The sequence below is a fragment of the Carassius gibelio genome, chromosome B15, assembly GCF_023724105.1.
Source record: "Carassius gibelio isolate Cgi1373 ecotype wild population from Czech Republic chromosome B15, carGib1.2-hapl.c, whole genome shotgun sequence".
NCBI classification, from domain to species: domain Eukaryota; kingdom Metazoa; phylum Chordata; class Actinopteri; order Cypriniformes; family Cyprinidae; genus Carassius; species Carassius gibelio.
In genome coordinates, this window is record NC_068410.1 from 9,353,433 (window position 1) to 9,375,100 (window position 21,668).

Consider the following 21,668-nt stretch of genomic DNA (forward strand, 5'->3'; position numbering starts at 1 on the left):
GGCTCCTATAATGCTGCACATCTTATTGAGTTCCTCAATGATATTGAGCCAGCCTGTCAAGGTATAAAGGGGTCACCTATGTAACTGTGTGGTACAATGTCAGGTTCCACCACGCAGAGGTAGTTCAAGCATGGTTTCAGGCCCATCCCTGATTCATGACCCTCTACCTGCCTCCATATTCTCCCTTCCTCAACCCTATTGAGGAATTTTTTTCAGCATGGAGGTGGAAGGTCTATGATCGCCAACCCCTTGAGCGTGCTACCCTCCTTCAGGCCATGGATGATGCATGTGATGACATCAGTGTAGACCAATGTCAAGCATGGATTCGCCAAGTCAAAAGGTTTTTTCCAAGGTGCTTGAACAATGATTACATTCACTGTGATGTGGATGAGAATCTATGGCCAAATGCTCAAGCTCAAGACATGTGTGCACTAAATGTTATGTTTTCTTATCATTTAGTTAAATTTCATTATAGAAAGTATACCTATGTTACAATTATATCTGAAAAATAAAAACTAATTTGCCCAAATTATTGTAGAGGATGTCTTCATTGATCCTTCACTTGATTACACACAGGATGGATATTTTGGAAAATATAGATTATGTAAATGTTGGGTAATGTATTAAATATACTGGTATATAAAAGTGTATTGCCTAATGTTAAAACTGTGTAATCTGTTTTTTATAGTACTGTAGCATATTAATTTCAGCACTTCTAAGGCCGATTTGAAACCAGTATCTTGTTTGCTGTTGGATGAACTGAATGTTAAAAGTACTAAACTGAAAGAAGATCATACTGTTGTGTTTCGGTTATTAAACCAAATGTTCTCATTACATATTACAATAATCTTGTGTTTGAAACAATGATTATATGGAATGAAAACATGTGCAACTGAATTAAAGCATGAGATCAGGTTTTGAAAGAATGACTAGCTGTGTTACAAGTGTGATCAGTTTGGATTTTTGTACTAAGAGTTTTGAAAATGTACACCTTATTTGTGAAAATAGTACCAAAGCGAATAAAAACAACTGTAACACAACAGCTTTCAACATTAACACCACTAGAACAATTATTTACAATTTCAATTCAAAGAAGAGAAATTTGGTGTCAAATGTGTTGTTCGAAATGGAAATGCAACGCTGGACATCACATGTAAACCCATGAGATCGAGTTAAACACTTCCATTGACTTCCCCCCACCTAGCAGAACCAGACTGAAATTCCTAAGGGGGGGAAGGGGATTTGAGCCTCTTCACAGAACATCCCTATGTCAGAGAATGACAAAGAAACTGCTTTTTGTACATATATATGGACCAGAATTAACTCAAAAAGACTTATAAATGAATCAGTCCATCGCTTCACCCCATATTCATTTATGTGTAACCAACACATTTGACTATCATGTTATAATCACTTATTTTGTATGTTTTTTTTAATAACTATGGCATAGCTTAACGATTTATAATTATGTTTGGTATGTGTGTGATCGAATTTGCTTGCTTGAATTAGCATAGACAATAATTTATTTGTCCCATGTATCATATTCGTGTTATAGGAATCATGTCCAAAATTAGACCCTGCCAGAGCAGGAAAATTAGGACCACATGCTTGGTAAGATAAACATATGATTTATGATACCCCCGAGCCAAGACAATATCTGATTGGTCAAGACAACATTTGAGGTGTGGCCAACAGGCCAGTTTAAATACTTAGGACACCATAAAATCTTTGCTTTTAGTCTCTAGCTATGCTGCTGCTATTAGCCATGTCTGCTTTTAGTTCTAGCCTTGCTTTTTCTATCAGTCATGCCAGTTTCTAGTCTCTAGCTATGCTTCTGCTAGCTTGTAGCCTCTAGCCATGCTGTTTAGTCATCACTGTTCTTTGAGCGCGGTTCCAGTGTGCCTGCCTACTGCTACTTAGCCACGATGAGAAGAAACACCACCATAGTCTCTTCAAACTTTATTTCTTTTCTTTTCTTTTCCGTTTGAGAGTTTCGTTTTCTGAGTTAAGTTTTGTAACGTCGAGCCTCCGACGCCTGACCGTTCAACTTAAACCAGCCACACAACTGCACCTTCAGCCAACACCCCACCACGGGCCTTCCTAAGACGTCACTTCAGCGACTACTGAACTTCCAGCCAATCAGCGACGTCGGGATACCCCTTTCAACGGGATTCCTTTTTCACAGGAAACCAAGGCAATGTATCCTCAGACATTTTTGCTGGTGTATCTAATATAATTTTAACCTCACTGAGGAACTCAATGCAAGGGCTAATTACGTGATTGATGGTTGTTCATGTCGAGGCCCGTCGCGACAAGGCAGGCAAACCAAGCAATTGCTTGGGGCCCCGAGCTGGCCTGGGGCCCCAAGACATTGACTGGTTAAGAATAAAATGCAACGACACTGTGTGAGCGCCCCTTTCATGGTCAATGCAGTAACGTGTAATGACACTGTTATCGGGATCCCCCTCAAGGGGGCCCCTCTCAGTAGTCGCTGACAGCAGCCAGCCAACCACGTGATCACTGCTGCCGGTAAAATACAAAAACTCCTCGGTAGTCATGAAGCGGAATTATATTTCAGGAAGCCAGAATAGAAAGAAGAGAAAGGAAGAGGAGGATAAGAAAAAATAAGATAGTGGTAAGTGATAAATTACACTGGATAAAATAGCTCTACTCGTCAGTCTTGTACAAATGGTGTAATTTTGCAGCAGGTAGGCTAGAAAAAATATGTTTATGTTAGCTGCCTGCCTGATGGCAAATGCTGCTTGTAACGAACAGTTAGAGCAACTTTTTTTTCCGAACAGGAAGGAATATGGTTACTGTAATATGTTTTTTAGTGGGATAAGGAAGACGCAGATCTGTTCCAGAATCACTGTTTATCTCATTTAATGACATGACATTGCTGTAGCTTTGTAATAGGTTTTGATGAAAGTGGCATATCAAATAGCATGCTATACTATTCCACCGTGATAATCTATTTACCAAACGGAGTTTAGGAAAACCACACAATAAATTCTGTGCATCAAACATTAGCTTGGGATGTTTTTAAGCATTGGTAAGCAGCTTCCTGCATCCCTTCCCTTCTAATATCAAAATATGGAAATGCTAACATATCTTTAAGTTTTCGGTAAACTTTATAACAAGTAAAAAAATGGTTTGCTAACAGTTAAATGACAATTAACTAAAGATTAATTAACTATCAATTTACCATCTATTAATGATTGTTATTATAAAGTGTTACCATCGTTTCTTTCTCCCTCAAGGTGCTTTGCTTAAATTTCTCAGCCCTCAGGCTCTTCCTAAGGATACCTCCACTGATGAAGGTAGAGTGAATTTCTCTCACTGAGCTGGGGTGCGTTTACTAAAACCATAGTTGCTAACCTGTTAGCAACTTAGTTGGTTGGCAATGGGAAATTGCATTGCACCCCTGAGCTGTTAATAGTGACCTCTTTCAATATGCTAACAGTGAAATGGTAAAACGTACTTCACAGGTAATTTCAGATTTTTTTTTTCAATTATTTTCTCAGCTACACCATTAACTTCGTCCTCAACATCAACAGATGCATCACTTCTCAGTGCTGATGTTTCCTCTATATAGCCAAGGTACCACAAGCTCTATAATTATAGCTGTATCCTGCACAGCCCAGAGTTTAAACTGATAAGTGTGTGCTGTCATATTATTAGAAAAAAGTGTGGGTGAACTTAAACTGTATGGCTATGCTGTGGTTGCTGTAGGCTTTGCATGTGTGCGGGGGGTCGGGGGGCCTCTATGTCCATTTTGCTTGGGGCCCCCAAATTCCTTCAAACGGCCCTGTTCATGTCTATGCAATTTAACGTATTGCTGTAAACTTGGGATTCCATATTTCCATTCTCTTAAACTCATCTTTCCCTAACTTTCGATCTTCCTGCAACTTGTGTGAATGTGTGAGTGCGTGCTTTTATTTGTAGATTAGCTTATATGTCTTAGATTTATCTAATAAAGCCTTATTCATATTGAAAAGAGAAGTATCTTGTGTTTTGTGCTTACAAGTTAATGTCTTAAACTGCCGATCTTGTTACTGTGCTAATTGATAGTGTTTTCACTAAATCTTTGGATATTAATATCCAGTGCAGATTTGATGTTAAACGGCTTGTTCAGTGAATCGTAGGGCGTCTCAGTGATCAGCCGTGAAACAGTGATTCTGTTCAAATTCCCTTTAAATTATTAAATGATTCCCTTTGAGCTAAATTGACCTGTTTCCGTTACATGGCTTTAATCTAACCAGGACATTTACATCTTACAATCACACATTTAACTACCCTAGCTAACCCAGAACTGGTTTATCCACTTTGCAGCCCCCAACACAAAAACCTGGTACAGTATGTGTCATTGGGCTAAAATCAAATCATAACTAAACATGCACAGCTTTAGCCTATACACAGCTTCTCCAAATACCGCTGTTTTGCGCTTGGTGTAACCTAAAAAAAACTGTATTCCATTTTTCCTATGTTTTCCATATGTATCGTGAGAGGTACTGGAGCAGTTTTTAACGCAGCAGTAACTTCCAGGCATAAAACAGTGCAGAATTGCGAGAACCTCCTCTACTTCAGAGTTAACAACACATGTAAACAATCCTGTTTCGCCACCGGTATCCTGCCAACATGGTGGAGACCGTGATATCGAGGGAGGGGTTTTGTGCTATGACGACAACTTCTCATTCTCATTAGAAAATGAGAGGAGTGAACTGAAGAGGAGAAGCACCAACATGGAGATGGGAATCTGAAGGGTCTGGAGTGATTCTGGATGAAGGAATTGTCTCTGATCTCTTGTCAGGTGTTCTCTAACCTCATCAGGCATTATAGGAGAAAATGTAGAGCTGTTAAAATGGCAAATGGAGGTTTAAAAAATAATTCAATAAAAAGGTGTCCTTAATTTTGGCCAATGTGCATTAGAGAAAAACATTTATTTTATAATAATATTTCCCCCCATTTTAAATTCTTATTATTCAATGAAAGGCTAGAATTTTTAGAATTTTTAAAATAAAGGATCAAAAGGATTAACAATGCAGATTAATTTTCACAGCCTTCTTTGATCATATTTAACAAGGGTGTCCATATTTTTGGGCATGACTGTATACGAAAAAAAAAAACAATAAAGTTAACATACAGCTAGTGTATGATATTTATTGTTTTTACTGGAGGAAAAATAGGAAAATAACAGCTAATACAATTGGTGTCGTATCTCCATCCTGCCAGCAGAGGTCACTCAAAGACCAACAAACACATTAGGCTACTATATTTACGAAATTACAGTTAAAAACCTGACAAAAATATGTTTTCTATGTGCTTGTGTACAAATAATAGTTTTTTTTTTTCTATTTGATTAAAAAAAAAAAGTACATCCATCTCCTTTTTTATGTTTCCTGTTTAATCTCTCTCCTATATGTTGCTGGCTCATTAATATGCAACATGCAATATACCATACTGGGCAGAAATGCAAATTTAAAAAGGTCTAAAAAGTTACTTGTAACTAAAAATAAGTACTAGTTCTATTTTTTGTTAACACGAATAGTTTGATTAAATACTAGTCACTATTGGAATTAGTACTAGTATTTAATGATTAAATACTAGTATCTAATGAATAAGTATTAGTAACTCTACAAAAGATACTAGTACCTAAAGAATAAGCACTAGTACCTAAAGAATAAGCACTAGTAGTTAATGAATAAGCACTAGTACCTAATGAATAAGTACTAGTACTTAATGGAAAATGTACTAGTATCTAAAAAATAAGTACTAGTAACATGAAAAAAAGATACTAGTACAGATTATAGATTAAAAGTTAAAAAGGCATGCCATACACGTCTAACTTTTGAGATAAAAACTCATAAACAGCACTTTAAAATAGCAAGTTGAATGCATTTTGTATATCATCTTATCTTTTTAGGTTTATACAGCACCTCAAGCAGGATTTCAGGTGAGAGGAAAATCAGTTTCAAGAACATTAAATCTGCAGTCCTTAACTTTTTTGTTCAAAATTAAAAAACATTCTGTAATAAGCAAGTACAGCATGAAATCAGTTTTCCAAATAGTGTTTTTGTCTTGTACTGAATCACTACGGTACACCTATAATAAGTGTTTATATTCGGACTATTTAGACTGGTTCGGATAGGTACCGCTGCGGAATAGCCCAGCTCCAGCGTGATTCGCCATAGACATTAACAGAGAGTTAATGTCAAAGTAGCTCTGGGTGCAATATTCTTTCGCAAGAAGCACCCACTTCTGTTTATTTATTGCTAAAGCGCAAAAAGTTACGAACTGAAGCTTTAAGTCAGGACGTTATTGCAGTTTTCCTGTCATAAACAGCTGCTGTTCCTTTCATCAACAGCCCCAGTATGCTGCACCTCCAGGATGTGGGGTAAGTGCTTAATACATCTTGAAATATGTCATGTGACACCTTTATGGTGATCAACATTATGATATAATTGTTGCTCTACAAAACCCCCAAAACACCCTAATAGGATTCTACAGACATTAAATGGCCTAAAACATAATGTAAATGAAATGTTGGAGAAAGAGACTATTAGAAAGACAATGTACTTGTTCTTCCTCATTTGATGTGACCGGGTTAATGTGTCAACTACGGTTCTAGAAAATAATGACACCTACTTCACCGCTGCCAAGTGTCAATACACACAACTTCCTGTTTAAGTTAGTTGGCCGTGTGAGCATTTCGAAAACCTTTGTTCGGTGTTATCTGTGCTTAACAGTGCTCTTATTTGTGACGCTGTTAATAATGAATCATTTATTTTTTACCATTCTGTTGTATCGAAATTGCTCACTAAGGTGCTGATATTTAATCAAGCGTCACATTTGCAGTCTCCAATATCTTTCAGTAACAGTTTTTAGATAAAAAAATGTTTTTCTTGTATGAGGAAATGATAAAAACACTGTTTATCTACCCACAGTTCCCGGCATACCCAGCTGCACCTAACTATGTAAGAGCAACTCCCATCACAAATAATCACATGACCATACACAACTGAAAGTCATGCATGAAGAGATTCAGATAAATATGAGAATATGTGCTTTCAGTGTGACACTCCACAAGTTTTTAACTAATTTTTTAATAGTAATATTACATAACTTAAAATACACTCATTTATAAATCTATTTTTAATTTCACTTGCATTTAGACTATCCCGTACAAAACCGTCATCAACGGTGGACTTCACCATGGCAAAAACATTGTCATCCATGGAGTTATCAATCCCAATGCTAACAGGTCAGACATCAGATGACAGACTCACACTGTTATTTTAATTATAACTCATTTAACATATTTAAACAGAAATGTAAATCTGTTTCTTTTTCTTCTGTTCTTCTGTTCCCTCCACTAGAATAATGTTTAACCTCCACCACGGAAGTGGGATTGCACTGCACAACAATCCTCGTTTCGATGAGAGCGTGGTTATCACTATCTCCTGCGAAGCCCATCATTACAATGTGTTTGTCAACGGCAAACAAGCACACACTTACAAACATCGCTACACAAATCTGACTGACATTGAAATTTTGGAGATTTGCGGAGATCTGCAGCTGACTTTTGTGCAGGCTTAACAGGAATCTGTGATGTTTCATTTTTAAATCACTTTTAAGAGAAAGCAGTGCTAATTATTGAAAAGTAGAATTGCTTTCAAATACGGAGAAATGGGTGACCGTAAACATGAAAAGCACTGTGATTTTGCTATTTTGAAACAACATGAAATCATTAATTATTGCTTCAAAGGTGCATTAAGAGGAGCTTTCTTCTCTAATATGCAAAATGTAATGCTTTCATAATGCTTATAGGCTAAAGCATCTTAAATTGATCTGAAATAACTCATAGCGTGTGGGTCATATTTGATTTTTTTTATAATTGTTTTATTTTTCTCTGACCCGCTCACTGATTTTGACCAAACATTTAGATTTTTTGACAAAGATTTTGACTGATTTTCACTGAAAACTATTTATTTTGAGGAACAGGCTTGGTGAAATCTTTCGATCTGGTTCACACAGAATGTGTTTTTCCACTCCATTGGGACATGATATAGTTTTTTAAATATGAAGAAGTGTTTGCACTTTGTGCTTGCATCTCGCATTTATTGCAGCATTGTGTGAAAAAAACAAAAACAAGAAAATATACTTCAAGAACACTGTAGGGAAGGGTTCTTTTTGTTTGTTTTTGGCTCTTTTGATAACAATCTAGAGCCCCTTTCACACTGCACGTCGGACCCGAAATATTTCCGGAACATTGCCGGGTGGCCTTCTGTGTGAAAGCAACCACGTCCCGGGATTGATTACCGCATTGAAACCGCGTCGGGGACCTAAGCCCCTTTCACACAGCCATTCCGGCTAATACAGGGGTAAAGTGTTCCTGCAATTGTTCCCTGGTCGCTAGATTTTGCACTTTCTCACTGCCAGTGATGACCCGGGATATGTGCGTGCATTCACACACAACCCTTGAAGATCCCGTAACAACACGTGACATTAGCGCGTGACATGTAATGTACAAGTCGAAAACGCTAGGCACATTATACTTTCACTGAAGCAAGCAAACGATCTCGGCGTCAGCGCGGAAAGTGAGGAACTAACTGATCTCTGCTTCATTACAGTTTGCACATGTGTTTTCGTTGCGAACGTTGATCTTCCTTCAAAACAGCCGGTAAAAGAGTTGCGCGATAACGCGCGTCATCACTTCGATGCGGAATTAGATCTGGCTTTTGTTCAAACAGCGCTCGTCCTGGGTCGAACCCCGCAATGTTACTAGGTCCCCGACCCAGGTTCAATTCGGTAATCAATCCCGGGACGTGGTTGCTTTCACACAGAAGGCGACCCGGCAATGTTCCGGAAATATTGCGGGTCCGACGTGCAGTGTGAAAGGGGTTCTAGTAACATTGCGGGGTTCAACCCGGGACGAGCGCTGTGTGAACAAAAGCCAGATCTACAGAAACAGAATGCATAGCCAGTTTTTTTTTGTTTTTTTTTATAAATGAAAAAAAGGAAAAGTTCTCATATTAGTTGGTTAAATGCTGGCAGAAAAGATGAGTCTTTAGAATTTAGATGTTTCTTGAAAATGAGTAAAGACTCAAGAGGTCATTCCACCAGCTGGGTGCAGTTTTTGTCTCTAGGTTTTTCTGTGATGCTGCTGCTCCAATGAACATTTCTTAACCAGTGGCCACACCATAATTTTTTATGGTACAGTGATAGATAATCTTAAGTATTAGAAGAGAATTCAGTCTTATGAATTCAGATTATTGAGGTGGTTTATTGCAGCATGGTTACAGAAATGTTAATTTTTTATGTTAGAAGAACGTTAGAGGATTTTTCTCCTTATGCAATTACTCCATATCAAAAGGGGCACATTATTACCTTTTAAAAGGATGACAGCTTGTGCAAATTTTTTCCTGAGGGTTTATTTTATCTGCTCTTATACAGGTTTGCATTTTATGGCAGATATTTCTAGGTAATTTCCAGTATAGGTATATCTATTAAAAAAGGACTGTTTATCTTAGATATGTGTGACTCTTAGGCTCTCATGTATCTCTTTGGTTATATTATCACTGTTACGCCAACAGTAGTCTACATGTCTGTTTCTGGACTATAGTTATCTCCCCTTTATACTTGTTTGCATTTTACTGGTAGAAAATATTTCTAGGTAATTTTCAGGTAGCTATATCTACCTAGAATATTGTGTATAGCATTTGTATAATATATGGGCGGTCTTAAAATCACAGCTATATTAAGACGATTCACCTTGGTTTACCATCCTCGGTGTTCCAACCTTGGTCTTGAATACCCATCTGAAGATTTGCATTGAGACTGCGGAAAAGAAGGAACTGGCAGAATGGCAGATTCTCAGATTTTTCACAAACCAGTACGTAACGATTTTAATATAAGACTAAATAAACTAAATACTTCACGTCAGCATGTTCACATACCAGTAGTAATGAAGGGTTTAGAGATTTAGGTATGCAGCAATGTTTTGGGTGTTTTGTCAGATTGAGTCCTTTTATTATTTTATTTCCCAGATATTTATCATGGTTACAATGTAATATTGCATAAATATGCTTACTGTATTCACATCTCAGACACAGTCCGCAATTACTCAAGGGATACCAATCACAGGGGGCTTGAAGGAAGGGAAGACTATTGTCATAATTGGACGGATTTTGTCAAATGCTCACAAGTGAGTATTTTTTCATGTTCATCTCAAAGGACGGAATATTACCATGGACATTGCTTGTTTAGTATACAGTTTTCATTGTGTTCTCCAGATCATATATCAGCCTCAAGGATGGTACTCATTCCTCTGCTAAAACTGCTCTGTGCATTAGCCCACACTTCGAGGATGATCACCCACACATACTGTACAAGACCTTCCAAAACGGTAGCTGGGACTCAGATCAACCCACTTCTAAGTCTCCTCTCCTCCAAGGCCAACAGTTCACCATCAAGATCCTTGTCACCGCACAGGCATATGAGGTATTTATTATTTAAAAGCCATTTATTTAGCTGTAAAATCCCCCAAAATGACATTCAGTCAAGCTCCAAACATGACTGGCAGGTAAGATAGTGACTCCTCTTTCATTACTATGGTACGTCTTTTACCAACTTGCTGTTTTATTTTATTCTTCACAATTGCTAGGACACCTTTCTCAATTTGGTCACTTTAATTCCATTTACCAAATTCCATTTTAGCAAAGCAGGAAATACAAAATGCATACAAAATGCATACAAAATGACAAAACACTTCACACGTGCTTTAAATCAACTCATTCTTCTATTAAAATGGCAAAAGCTGTCACTCACCAAACACATTTTTCAATCATACACTAATGCACTTAAACACTAGCAACAATTAGCATTATACAATTAGTATATTCAGTATCCACTGCAGTATGTTATGTACATCTTCACATTACTGTACAAAACTATTTCTACATTGTGCCGTTTGTATAGATGTAACCGAAAGACATAAAAAAACAAAAAACAACTGTTAACTTTCTAGCCACAAATTACAGGAGATAAATCTTTATTCAGTACACTACTGTTCTGTTTCTGTACTAGCTGAATGAAAAGAATGATTGATTTCCACTGTTTTGCTCATTATACAATGGCTCTCCACAGATAAGTGCCAACGGGGAAGAATTAATGGTCTATAATCATCGTATGCCATTCGCTCAAATGAACATCATCTCAATGGAGGGAATGGAGCTGGATTTCTTTGGCCATCTTGTGGTTAGAATAAAAATATGCTACCCCTATTACGCATAAAATTCAGCGTTATTCAAATTTTATATACTTTCCTATTTTTTACAGTTTCATAAAAATTATCTTTATGCTTTCATACTTTTTCCTGCAATCAGGTGGCATCGTACAAAAAAGAACTGATCAATGGATTAAAGCCTGACACAGTCATTGTTATTCATGGAACTGTTAACTCTGACTGTAAAAGGTCTGAAAAATTCTTTCTTCCTGACATACATCACTAGCATTTTCACACTTTCTTTTTTTGTAAATGTACAGATAATATCAAAAACCGTTTATGTTTATGATAACCTATCCACTCTTCTGTTCCATTCTTCATTAGGATTGAGATTAATCTGCGCCACAGGTATGGGATTGCATTTCACTACCTGTGCCGTTTTGAGGAGAATGCAGTTGTTCGCAATACCTGGACGGACGGGCAGTGGGGGCGAGAAGAAAGGAGCGGAGACATCCCTTTTGCAAATGGAGAGTTCTTTGAGGTAGGCTGGCACACTGACATGTAGATGCTTTTACTGTTTAAATGGACAGAGTAATACAGGAATAGCTGTAATAGATTATAACATAATTTTAGCAAAAAATAGATTTGCTAATGGGTTGTGAATGACAAAAGGGCAAGTAAATGATCACAGAATTTACATTTTTGCGTCTCTTTAAGAGTATATGTTTGTTTGTGACATCAGAACAAGTATCTTACTGTCAGTTTTATATGTGTGATTCAGATGAAAATCACCTGCAAAGCAGAGCAGTATGATGTGTCAGTGAACGGCCAGCAAGCACACACTTACAAGCATCGCTTTACTAATCTGGATGACATCGATATTGTTGAAGTCTGTGAAGATCTACAGTTGTTTTCTCTGGAAGTCAAGGATCCATAGGAAGTGCATATTTAAATCTTCCACAAATAAGTTCATATGCTTAAAACTACTTTTTATGTTGTTAATGGCTTTGAAATATTAAACTGCTGGTGATTACATATAATTATTTTCTGCCACTATTTTAATTATTGTGAAATGTTATGTTACACATGCAATGTCTCAGCTTCCAGACTGATATCACTAAAATAGGTGTCTTAAGAAATCCTGACTATGTTTGCAATAGAATGCTACCACACACCTTTTATCACAGCACTCTTTTCTGTATGCATAAAATAACCTTTGTCAAACTGAGCAGTGACCTATACAACAGATAGTATTGTATGAAATGCTGTATCTCATAATGTAGTGCATGCAACTGAACCTTTTAAAACATTTCCAGTTAAATAAATAGGAGTAATGTGTAGCTAATGTTTCAATGACTATAAAAAAAATGTGTGTAGCTTCCTTTTATTTTTCATTTTTATTATCTGTGAAGTTAGAAACAGCACCTTCTGTACCATCTCATCCTCCTTTATTGCTGGGTTAAAAGAGAAATGGTTGCTTGGCTGTCATGTTATTTAATGATTGTATTCCCTTCCATGCAATTAAATAATTTAAATAACCAGAAATCTTAATACTTAAAAAAAAAAATCTTGTTACTTCATAAAATAAGTTATCTTTTTTACTGAAATGTATTATACTTAATTTGTGTTCTTAATTGCTTAATACTAAGTCTTAAAATAAATATAGAATATTGTTCTAAAAAAAAAATTTCATCATGGACGGTAAAAAATTCAATTGTACAAATAACATTTTTTATAGCTTTATTCAAGTCTGTATATTTCATAATGCTATGATAACAAATGCGCCCTCTAGTGACTATAAGTATGTTAACTAATGCTGTTTTCTGTTGGCGTTGTGTTTAGATTGATCTCTAGGGGGCAGTAGAGGTCTGCTTTACTTTCTCATTAAAGTCCTCTGCGGTTTTTCGTTGCTATAACATTTATCCGTCCAACATTACTACTACAGTATACTATACTGCTAAAGCACAATAAAGTTTCACTATTTAAGATAAATATTTCTGACTTTTCTTCACACAATTAAACAAACAAATTTAGTTCAACAGTTCAAAATAGTTTTCCAATTTTGTTACAGAAAAAAGGAGTCTGATTTTTGAAAACGAATTTACATTTTAATGTGTTGCTAAATTTATTTAGCTTACTTGTATGAAATATTTTACATTTTAATGTCAGAAAGATGATTTTATGGTTCATTGTAATTTTTTTATAAAGAATACTACAAATAAGATTTGTTTAATTATTTCAAGAAAAACTGATGAGTATACTTAGGGTGAACATTTTAGTTTTTCAAAAAGGACAGAGGGGGCGGGGCTTCAACAAGTGGAAAGAAGGGAATGATAGCGTTATATGGTCCTTGTTTTATAAAAATAAAACAAGTCAGAAAAATAATACATAATTCTGGTGTTAGAAGGTCATGATTTATAATAAATAAAAATAAAATAAGTAGAAAGAATAGCGCTCTCTAGAAATAAAACTATTTTGAGAATGTAAATCACAACAGTGGTGTCTCCAATGGCCTCATTGACGCAGGCTTAATTCATGCCCCTGCACAACAAAAATAATTGTAACGTAAATGTTAGAAAAATCTAAAACACACAAAAAAAAAAAAAATTGGAATTGAATTTTGAATAATTTTTGAGGCTGAAGATTTATTTGTAATGACAACATTTATAATGCAACTGTATACTTTGAATTATGTGTAATCTCAGGATTCTCCTTGGCCGTAACTATCAGTCAACATGTTCTTCTTTATCACTGTCATATCAACACCATTCAAATCTATTTTACTTGTAGCCTACTTAATTATCTCTATTACTGTCTGCCTTTACCCTAGTTTGCATTTTACATTTCTCAGGATTCTCCTTGGCCGTAACTATCAGTCAGCATGTTCTTCTTTATCACTCTTACATCAACACCATTCAAATCTATTTTACTTGTAGCCTACTTGATTGTCTCTATTACTGTCTGCCTTTACCCTAGTTTGCATTTTACATTTCTGACAGACAGTATTCCAGGTAATCTAGGAAGGTCTATCTATACAAAAAAATATGTAAAACCTTAATAATAATTTATGGACAGGCTGTATATTACAGCTATATTTAGGCCACTCATCCCCATGTTTTGTCATTCTTGGTGCTCCAGCCTTGGTCTTGAACACCCAGCTAAAGATTTGCTTTAAGACTGCAGAAAAGTAAGAAGTGACCGAATGGCAGTTAGTCAGCAACAGCCTTTTCGTCCTATTTTAAATATAGACTCTAAAATCCAGATTCATTTTATTACGTAAAATGTGAACTTTTTTCATATGAACTTTTATTCACATCAGTCTTTATTCTATACACGATAATGTCAAAGAAATAAACAGATTTGTGACAACTTTAACTTGTTTATACTAAAAAAAAAAAAAAAAAAACAAGAGGCCAGCTTAAGGAAGAGTCCTGATTGTTTCAAACTTCTTCCATTAGGAAAAAATTTAGTTTTTATGCTTCCACTTACCTTCAATACTGCAGATTTATTTTCTATGTATGCCTTTCCAAATCATACCCATTCAACTGAATTTGCCACAGGTTATATGCATGCTTCTGAACCACATTTCAAGTGTCCCAAAAAGGATATGACTACTTATGCAATGTAATCAGTTCATTTTTTTTTTTTTTTTTATCATTTGCGAAGTTGTTTCAAACCTGTTTTTTTTTGGTGTAGAGAGTGTGGATTGAGGTGGGGGGACATATATATATATATATATATATATATATATATATATATATATATATATATATATATATATATATATATATATATATATATATATATATATATATATATATATATATATATATATATATATATATATATATATATATATATATATATATATATATATATATATATGTATATATATATATATACATATAGAAATTTAACATAAGGTAGCAACATAAGAAAATGTGAGAAAAAAAACTGTATATACATATATGTAAAATGATTGGCTAATATATTTTGATAATTATTACACATCAACATCTTCATAACAGAAATGCATAAATATGTTTACTGTATGCACATGCCCAACAAATGAATCTTGATGTCTTTGTTTTATTTGAAGGAGAGGCAGCACTAGTTTAGAAAACATTTTCCATTCTGTGTTTCACAGATTTCATGTGAACCTTAAGTGTGGTTCTTCTGCTGAGGCTTATAATGCTCTGCATATAAACCAACGCTATGAAGATAAAAAGCTGGGGCCCAGAAGAAGAATCTAACTGTCCCCTATTCAGAGGACAACCATTCATTCTTCAGATCCTTGTCACGAAGGAGGCATACGAGGTATACATACTCATCCTAAATAGTAGTTCGCCTTTACAGAAATTCATGTATTTCGATCATTGATGTATGTCTCTTCTTGATCAGAATGTGGTTGTCTGCAACACCTATGAGAATGGAAAATGGGGGGCAGATGAAAAATCTGGAGGCGTGCCTTTTAAAAAAGGTCAACTATTTCAGGTAGGCATATACTCACATCCTTATGGTATCTACTTTTCTATTAAAATGTTCAGTGTAAGACAATAATGAAATTTTGCGTCATTTTATGTTTGATCAAATTAAATTAAATGAATAGTCCATGAGACTTTGAATAATCTTTGGAACACAAAAGAAGCCAAAAATGGACAAAAAAATTTACATTAAAAAGTATTACAGATAATCTTCATTTATGTTCCAAAAATGAATGAAAGGCTTATGGGTTTGAAACAACAAGAGGGGAGATTAAATTATTAAAGTGTTTTATTTTGTGTTTGTGTGTGTGTGTGTGTGTGTGTGTGTGTGTGTGTGTGTGTGTGTGTGTGTGTGTATGTGTATGTTAACTGTCCCTTTAAGAGTATTCCCTTTACAAACACCCAAGCTTACTGTCAGTTTTGTATGTGTGATTCAGGTCAAAATATCCTGCAATAGAGATCATTTTGATGTGTTTGTGGATGGCCAGGAAACACACTACAAGCATCGCTTTACTAAACTGGACAACATCGATGTCTTTGAAGGTTATGGAAAGGTGCAGCTGATTTTTGTGCATGTCTAACAAAGATCCAGGTTGATAGGAAGTGCATATTTAATACTTCCAAAAATAAGTGAATCTGCTTAAAAAATACATTATCTGTTCATGAAAAGTTAAACTGGTCAAATAGCTTCCTTAGGTGAAAACATACACGTATAACTTTCTAACTACATATCTAATACTCTTGCACTTTGCTGAATATGTATCTATATTTGAATGAAGGTGATAGTAGAAAACCGCTGCATTTCCATGAGAGGATCAATGTGACCTTTATTGAGAAATAAAAAGGTGCTGTAAGTGATTTTTTTCAGATGCAATTCAATGCCTAATTCCAAATACAGATAAAGCGCCTATGAAAAACCACAGTACATTAAGCCTATTTGTATACTGTATACAAATTGTCTATATGCATAACAGACAACCAACAGTTGCCAAAACGAACAGATTGACTTTGTGGAATACCGCATGCCATCATGCAGTGCATTCAACTGGACCTAATATATTTCCAGCACATTTCCACACACACATAGGCCTATATATATTCTCTAGAATATACTCTGTTTATCATGGAATAATGGGAACTGTTTTAATTACTAGGCCATTTACATGTTTAGTGCTGTTGATGTTAGCAATAGTGTCAACAGCAAAAATCACTTACTGTACAACACCTTTACCATCTGTCTCTTTGCTGAACTGGCTGTTATATTGTGTAATGATTATGTGTAATGATTATATCCATTTATATGCAATTTAATAAACTATTTAAATAACCACAAAACAAACTTGTGGTGTGTTTTTTTTTTAAGGGCAAGTAAACAATCTTTGAATTTATTTTAGAGTTTCGATTAGAAATTATTTTCAGTCAATAGAACATGCATATGTCTGAGGTGAAAGGCCATTTAGAAAATAGAATGAGAGAAAATGATATTAAAATCACGCAATCCCATAAAGATGAATTGGTGTTTATATTTGTTGTCATTATGTTTTGTGTAGTAAAATAAAATATATAGCCTGTATAAAAAAGATGAATAGTTTTTTACAGAATGAATTGGTGGGGCTTCTTTTCCCCACGCACCTTGTTGATTGTGTGAAGCTGCAAGCCTTTCTGAAGTTTGCAAAACAAACTTGCATGATAACATATACGCCCTCTAGTGATTGAAAATAGGCTTACAATGCTTTCTTTTGGCGTCGTGTTTAGATTGATCTCAAGGTGGCAGAAGAGGTCTGTCATACTTTTTCATAAACCATCTGCGGTCTTTAATTTACTGTAATATCTATCCGTCCATTAATACTATATTAAAACACAATAAAGTTTCGTACTATTTATGATAATTATTTCTGACTTCATTTTACACAAGTAAACTAAATCCTTTAACCATTTTAAATAGTCTGTCAGTTTTGTTAATGGAAAAAGTTCTGTGTTTCTTGAAAATGAATTTACATTGTTGCTTATTGTATTTACTCGTTTGAAACGCTACATGTTTGATGTCTAAACTTCTCATTGTAATTCTTAATAAAGAATATGAAGAAGCTTTGTTATATTATGTCAAGAAAAACAAACGAATTAGTATTCATTTGTAGGTTTTATATAGCCTAGTTTATAAAGTTAGCCTATACACGTTTTAATCAGAACGACCTGTATGAATAATCAACAAACCACAATAGTACTTTTATTTTGCTGAATATCATACATGATGCACATTTTAGGAATTTAAAATCGATATGTTTATTAGTCAGTGCATAGTAGGCTAAATTAATTGACCAGGAACGCCTTACTCTAGTTAACCAGTTGGATAGATAGATAGATAGATAGATAGATAGATAGATAGATAGATAGATAGATAGATAGATAGATAGATAGATAGATAGATAGATAGATAGATAGATAGATAGATAGATAGATAGATAGATAGATAGATAGATAGATAGATAGATAGATAGATAGATAGATAGATAGATAGATACCCCATAAACACATTGTTATCGGTTCTTCAGTAGCATTTCTGCGCATGCGCAGCGCCCAGACTGAAGCCAGAGAGAGATGAGGATTCAAACTTCCGGTGGTGTGTCATGGCGGCGTGGTGGAGTATGCTTGAAGTGAAAAACTAAACCAAATCCCCTCCTCCCTCCGCCTCCTCCTCTGTTTTTCTCCTTGATTGTTTTGCGGAGCGGTTTAGGGGGTATTTGGCGCATCCGGGGCGAATCGGGAGCTGGAATCGGGATCGCAAAAGTGATTGATAGGAGACATAGTGGCGCGCGCATCCGCCTGAGCATGGCGGCGCACAAGCCCGTGGAATGGGTCCAGGCCATCATTAATCGATTCGACGAACAGGTAAAGAAAACATCGGTTGGGAGATTTGACATTTGACACAAGGCCAAAAGAAGCAAGCGTGCAAACGATGCATATGCAAGCATACCCATTGTTTATGAGGAAGATGCGAGGTTTGTGGTTTTGTGCTTTGCTTTGGCTAAAAACAATACGTGCAATTCTTTATTCAGGCCTAATGTGTTGCATTTGTCAGCAAAAAACAAATATTGGGCAGTGGGGTCGTGATTGATTTGATGAATGTTCCGCTGAGTCGCTCGCGCGCACTGGCTAAATATAAACAAAAGGAATCAGACTCCCTCTGTGCTTGTTGACATACAGTTGCATAGCTGGAGCAGCCTTACAGGCACCTACAGTCCTGTGCATGCAATGTTTAAAAGATTTCAACGAAATAACAACGTTAGTGTATCAGTGCGCTGTGTTTTTGGAAGTTTTCTGAAACTTTACGACCGTTTTGAATGCAAAATAACGCATCTTTTGAGCCTGAAGAGGGAATGACTGCACAGGGTTTCTGACAGGCGCCTTTCATTAGAAATGTTGTTGTTTGCAGATCAAAAAATGTGACCCCTGAAGAAATTAATAGCAGTTTTGAAGGATTCCATTGTAATGATGCACACTATCATGGTCTTATTAGTATTCTGATATATTAATGTTCTATTGGAACAAATTATAGATCAATAAACGTAAACAAAAACATACAAGATAGCTAGGCATTTATGAGCCTTTTTAATGTTTCAATGTGCATGCATCTCTCGGACCCTGCTCTCATAGCCAAAGCACTTGTGTTTTGTCCCTGCCCATGTGAAAAAGAAGTGTGCTTAGTAGTATTTAATGTGAACTTGTCGTTTAGTTCAAGTCTTAAAAGTATATTTTATAAAGACTGTACACGTGATATAATATTAATGATGTGGAATGGAATAATTCTAATGGAATCTTGATGGTTCTTGACACATTTGTGTACTCTTTTAAAAAGTGCACTTTGAAATCATGTAAGATTAAAAGTTTTACTTTAAAGTACATTTGAAATTGTTTTGGTGATCTTTTGTTGTGGTCAAACTAAAGTTGACATACTAAAACACCTGCAAAGTGTCAATAATTGAAGTTTGTTATTCATTATTACATTTCAAATAAATCTATATTAAACTAACTAAATCATTACAAATGTATAATTAATAATTATACAGGACATACGTTTAAGTTTCAATTGAATATTAGTTTGCCTGTGCACTTCAACCATATTTCAAAGATAATGCAAGGAATTATGAAATTACATATAAAATCTAAATAAGTCATTCAAAGCACTCTTAAGTTTAACTAATGGCATTTAATATACATTTAAAGTATAATACATTTTAGATAATGTGCAGTTAAGTGTCTGATAACTATGAATTGAGTTTGCATCTAAATATATCCTTTTAAATTATATTATTTCTCTAAGTACGGTTTGGCTTTTTGTGCTGCAGATTAGGGGCTCATAACAGTTTAATGAAAGTGTGAAAAGGAGTTTAGGCTGTTTTGTCTCTAAGCCGGTTTAGTACTTTTTAGATCAGAGAGCTTAAGGCACTTGTTTGGTGAAAGCATAATATAATACACTACTTGCACTTGTGTATTGCTCTGTATGTTCTCATGACTTGAATGACAGCTGCTTACCACAGCTGCAATTACAAGCAGATCATAAATTGCAGAATTCCTGAATGGAAACTACCGGATAAGACTGGATCGATTGTTTGAGCTGATCGCCAGTGATGATGTGTGGCTTTTCTTGCTTGCAATAGGCAAGTTGTCAGTGGTGGTTATTGCCTTGTCAGCAGCTGTATGAACGCAGAGAGCACCTTGAAACAATAACCTCACAGATGCCATTGCATGGTCATGGAAAACTAATCTGTCCTCTCTCTGGAGAGAGTCAGGAATGAGAGGTTGATGATGCATTGTGTTTTACATAAATGTCGGCTCAAGAGATTTTAAAGAGCTTTTGCATGCACGAAGATAACACTTCATAGTTCTTTTTATTTTATTTGGATGATCTTTGGACTTAAGATAAACTTTATTGGTGTTGTTGGGTTGTTTCTGATCAGTTATTTTTGTCGTAAGAAGCTTAAAGGGGAAAGCCAAATCCTGTGATTATTTACTTGCCTTCATATCGTCCCAAACCTGCATGACTTGAATGAAAGTCACTGTGGCTTGGATTGGATGTTGTTTGGATTCCAATGTACTTCAGAATGTTATCTTTTGTGTTCTACAGAAGAAAAAACGTCATACAGATTTAGAACAACATGAGGTTGATAAATGATAAATGAATATTTTCGCATTTAGGTGAACGATTATATCTAGTCATATTGTAGCAATATCCAGGACAAATGGCTAAATGTTGATTTTTATCTGAAGTTTTGGAAGGACTCTTCCAACTGTGGTGACGGGTGGATGGCCATATTTTTCTTAAATGATTGCCCATGAAAGTTTAATTTAAACTGTAATCTTAAAGTTGATTTACATGAAAATATTTTTAATTGTCTTCTTGTTTTCAGTTGACATACGTCCGTTCTCCGTAGCACACATGAGTATGGCCGGCTCTACCAAAGTGCACATAAGGGAAGCGATTGGTCCCTGACCTTCCTGGAATTTTAAACCATTCCTGGGAAACAAAGTGCTCACTGTCCATCGGCATCCTGCATTAAAATGGATATCAACAGGGTTGGGCTGTGTGTTCTGTGTGTGTTTTATGAGCGTACAGACAGTGTGTGCGCCGGTTCTTCTCCGGTCTTGAGACTTTCATTTCCAGCCACGCGCTTTTCTCTTAGGGCCACACAGTGGTTGGCCGGAAAGAAGGAGGGAACCTCGGGGTTTCTCAGAGTCTTTCTGACATGTCGATGAACTGGCCATTGCAATTGTCAGGACTCGGAGCAATTCGACCATGACACCAGTAGTGACTTGGCTGCCTTGAACCACAAATATAGGTCTACTTACTTTGTGAAAGCAGATTATGAGCTAAGATTTGATGAAAAATCGGATTTAAAAAAAGGTTTAATGTTTTTTTAGGCTAATTTGACACATTTCCGTGTGATGCTAAATCTATGGCG

At 35.6% G+C, this 21,668-nt stretch overlaps 3 protein-coding genes and 1 long non-coding RNA gene across 13 annotated transcripts in view; 3 read left to right on the plus strand and 1 right to left on the minus strand.

Annotated features, from left to right (window-relative positions):
• Positions 1-9,523, minus strand: part of LOC127972374 (uncharacterized) — a 36,786-nt gene extending 27,263 nt beyond the window's left edge. For both annotated transcript variants that reach the window (XR_008157079.1, XR_008157078.1), the window contains exon 1: positions 9,388-9,523. This is a non-coding gene — a long non-coding RNA (uncharacterized LOC127972374). The remainder of the gene's footprint in view (positions 1-9,387) is intronic.
• Positions 1-12,769, plus strand: part of LOC127972372 (32 kDa beta-galactoside-binding lectin-like) — a 39,406-nt gene extending 26,637 nt beyond the window's left edge. For 2 of the 6 annotated variants that reach the window (XM_052575829.1, XM_052575830.1), the window contains exons 2-8: positions 9,111-9,892; positions 10,107-10,204; positions 10,293-10,500; positions 11,146-11,256; positions 11,385-11,473; positions 11,609-11,765; positions 12,006-12,769. In XM_052575829.1, coding sequence (XP_052431789.1) covers positions 9,863-9,892; positions 10,107-10,204; positions 10,293-10,500; positions 11,146-11,256; positions 11,385-11,473; positions 11,609-11,765; positions 12,006-12,161 — 849 coding nt within the window. In that variant the 5' untranslated portion in view covers positions 9,111-9,862 and the 3' untranslated portion in view covers positions 12,162-12,769. The remainder of the gene's footprint in view (positions 1-9,110; positions 9,893-10,106; positions 10,205-10,292; positions 10,501-11,145; positions 11,257-11,384; positions 11,474-11,608; positions 11,766-12,005) is intronic. The other 4 variants (XM_052575833.1, XM_052575832.1, XM_052575831.1 and 1 more) reach the window with 4 other exon arrangements.
• Positions 1-12,769, plus strand: part of LOC127972371 (32 kDa beta-galactoside-binding lectin) — a 39,264-nt gene extending 26,495 nt beyond the window's left edge. Inside the window, exon 8 of the mRNA XM_052575828.1 lies at positions 12,351-12,769. The gene's annotated coding sequence lies outside the window, so the exon portion shown is untranslated. The remainder of the gene's footprint in view (positions 1-12,350) is intronic.
• A 5,532-nt stretch (positions 12,770-18,301) lies between these two features.
• Positions 18,302-21,668, plus strand: part of nf1a (neurofibromin 1a) — a 63,903-nt gene continuing 60,536 nt past the window's right edge. For all 4 annotated transcript variants that reach the window (XM_052576515.1, XM_052576516.1, XM_052576517.1 and 1 more), the window contains exon 1: positions 18,302-18,597. In XM_052576515.1, the coding sequence (XP_052432475.1) occupies positions 18,538-18,597 (60 nt within the window). In that variant the 5' untranslated portion in view covers positions 18,302-18,537. The remainder of the gene's footprint in view (positions 18,598-21,668) is intronic.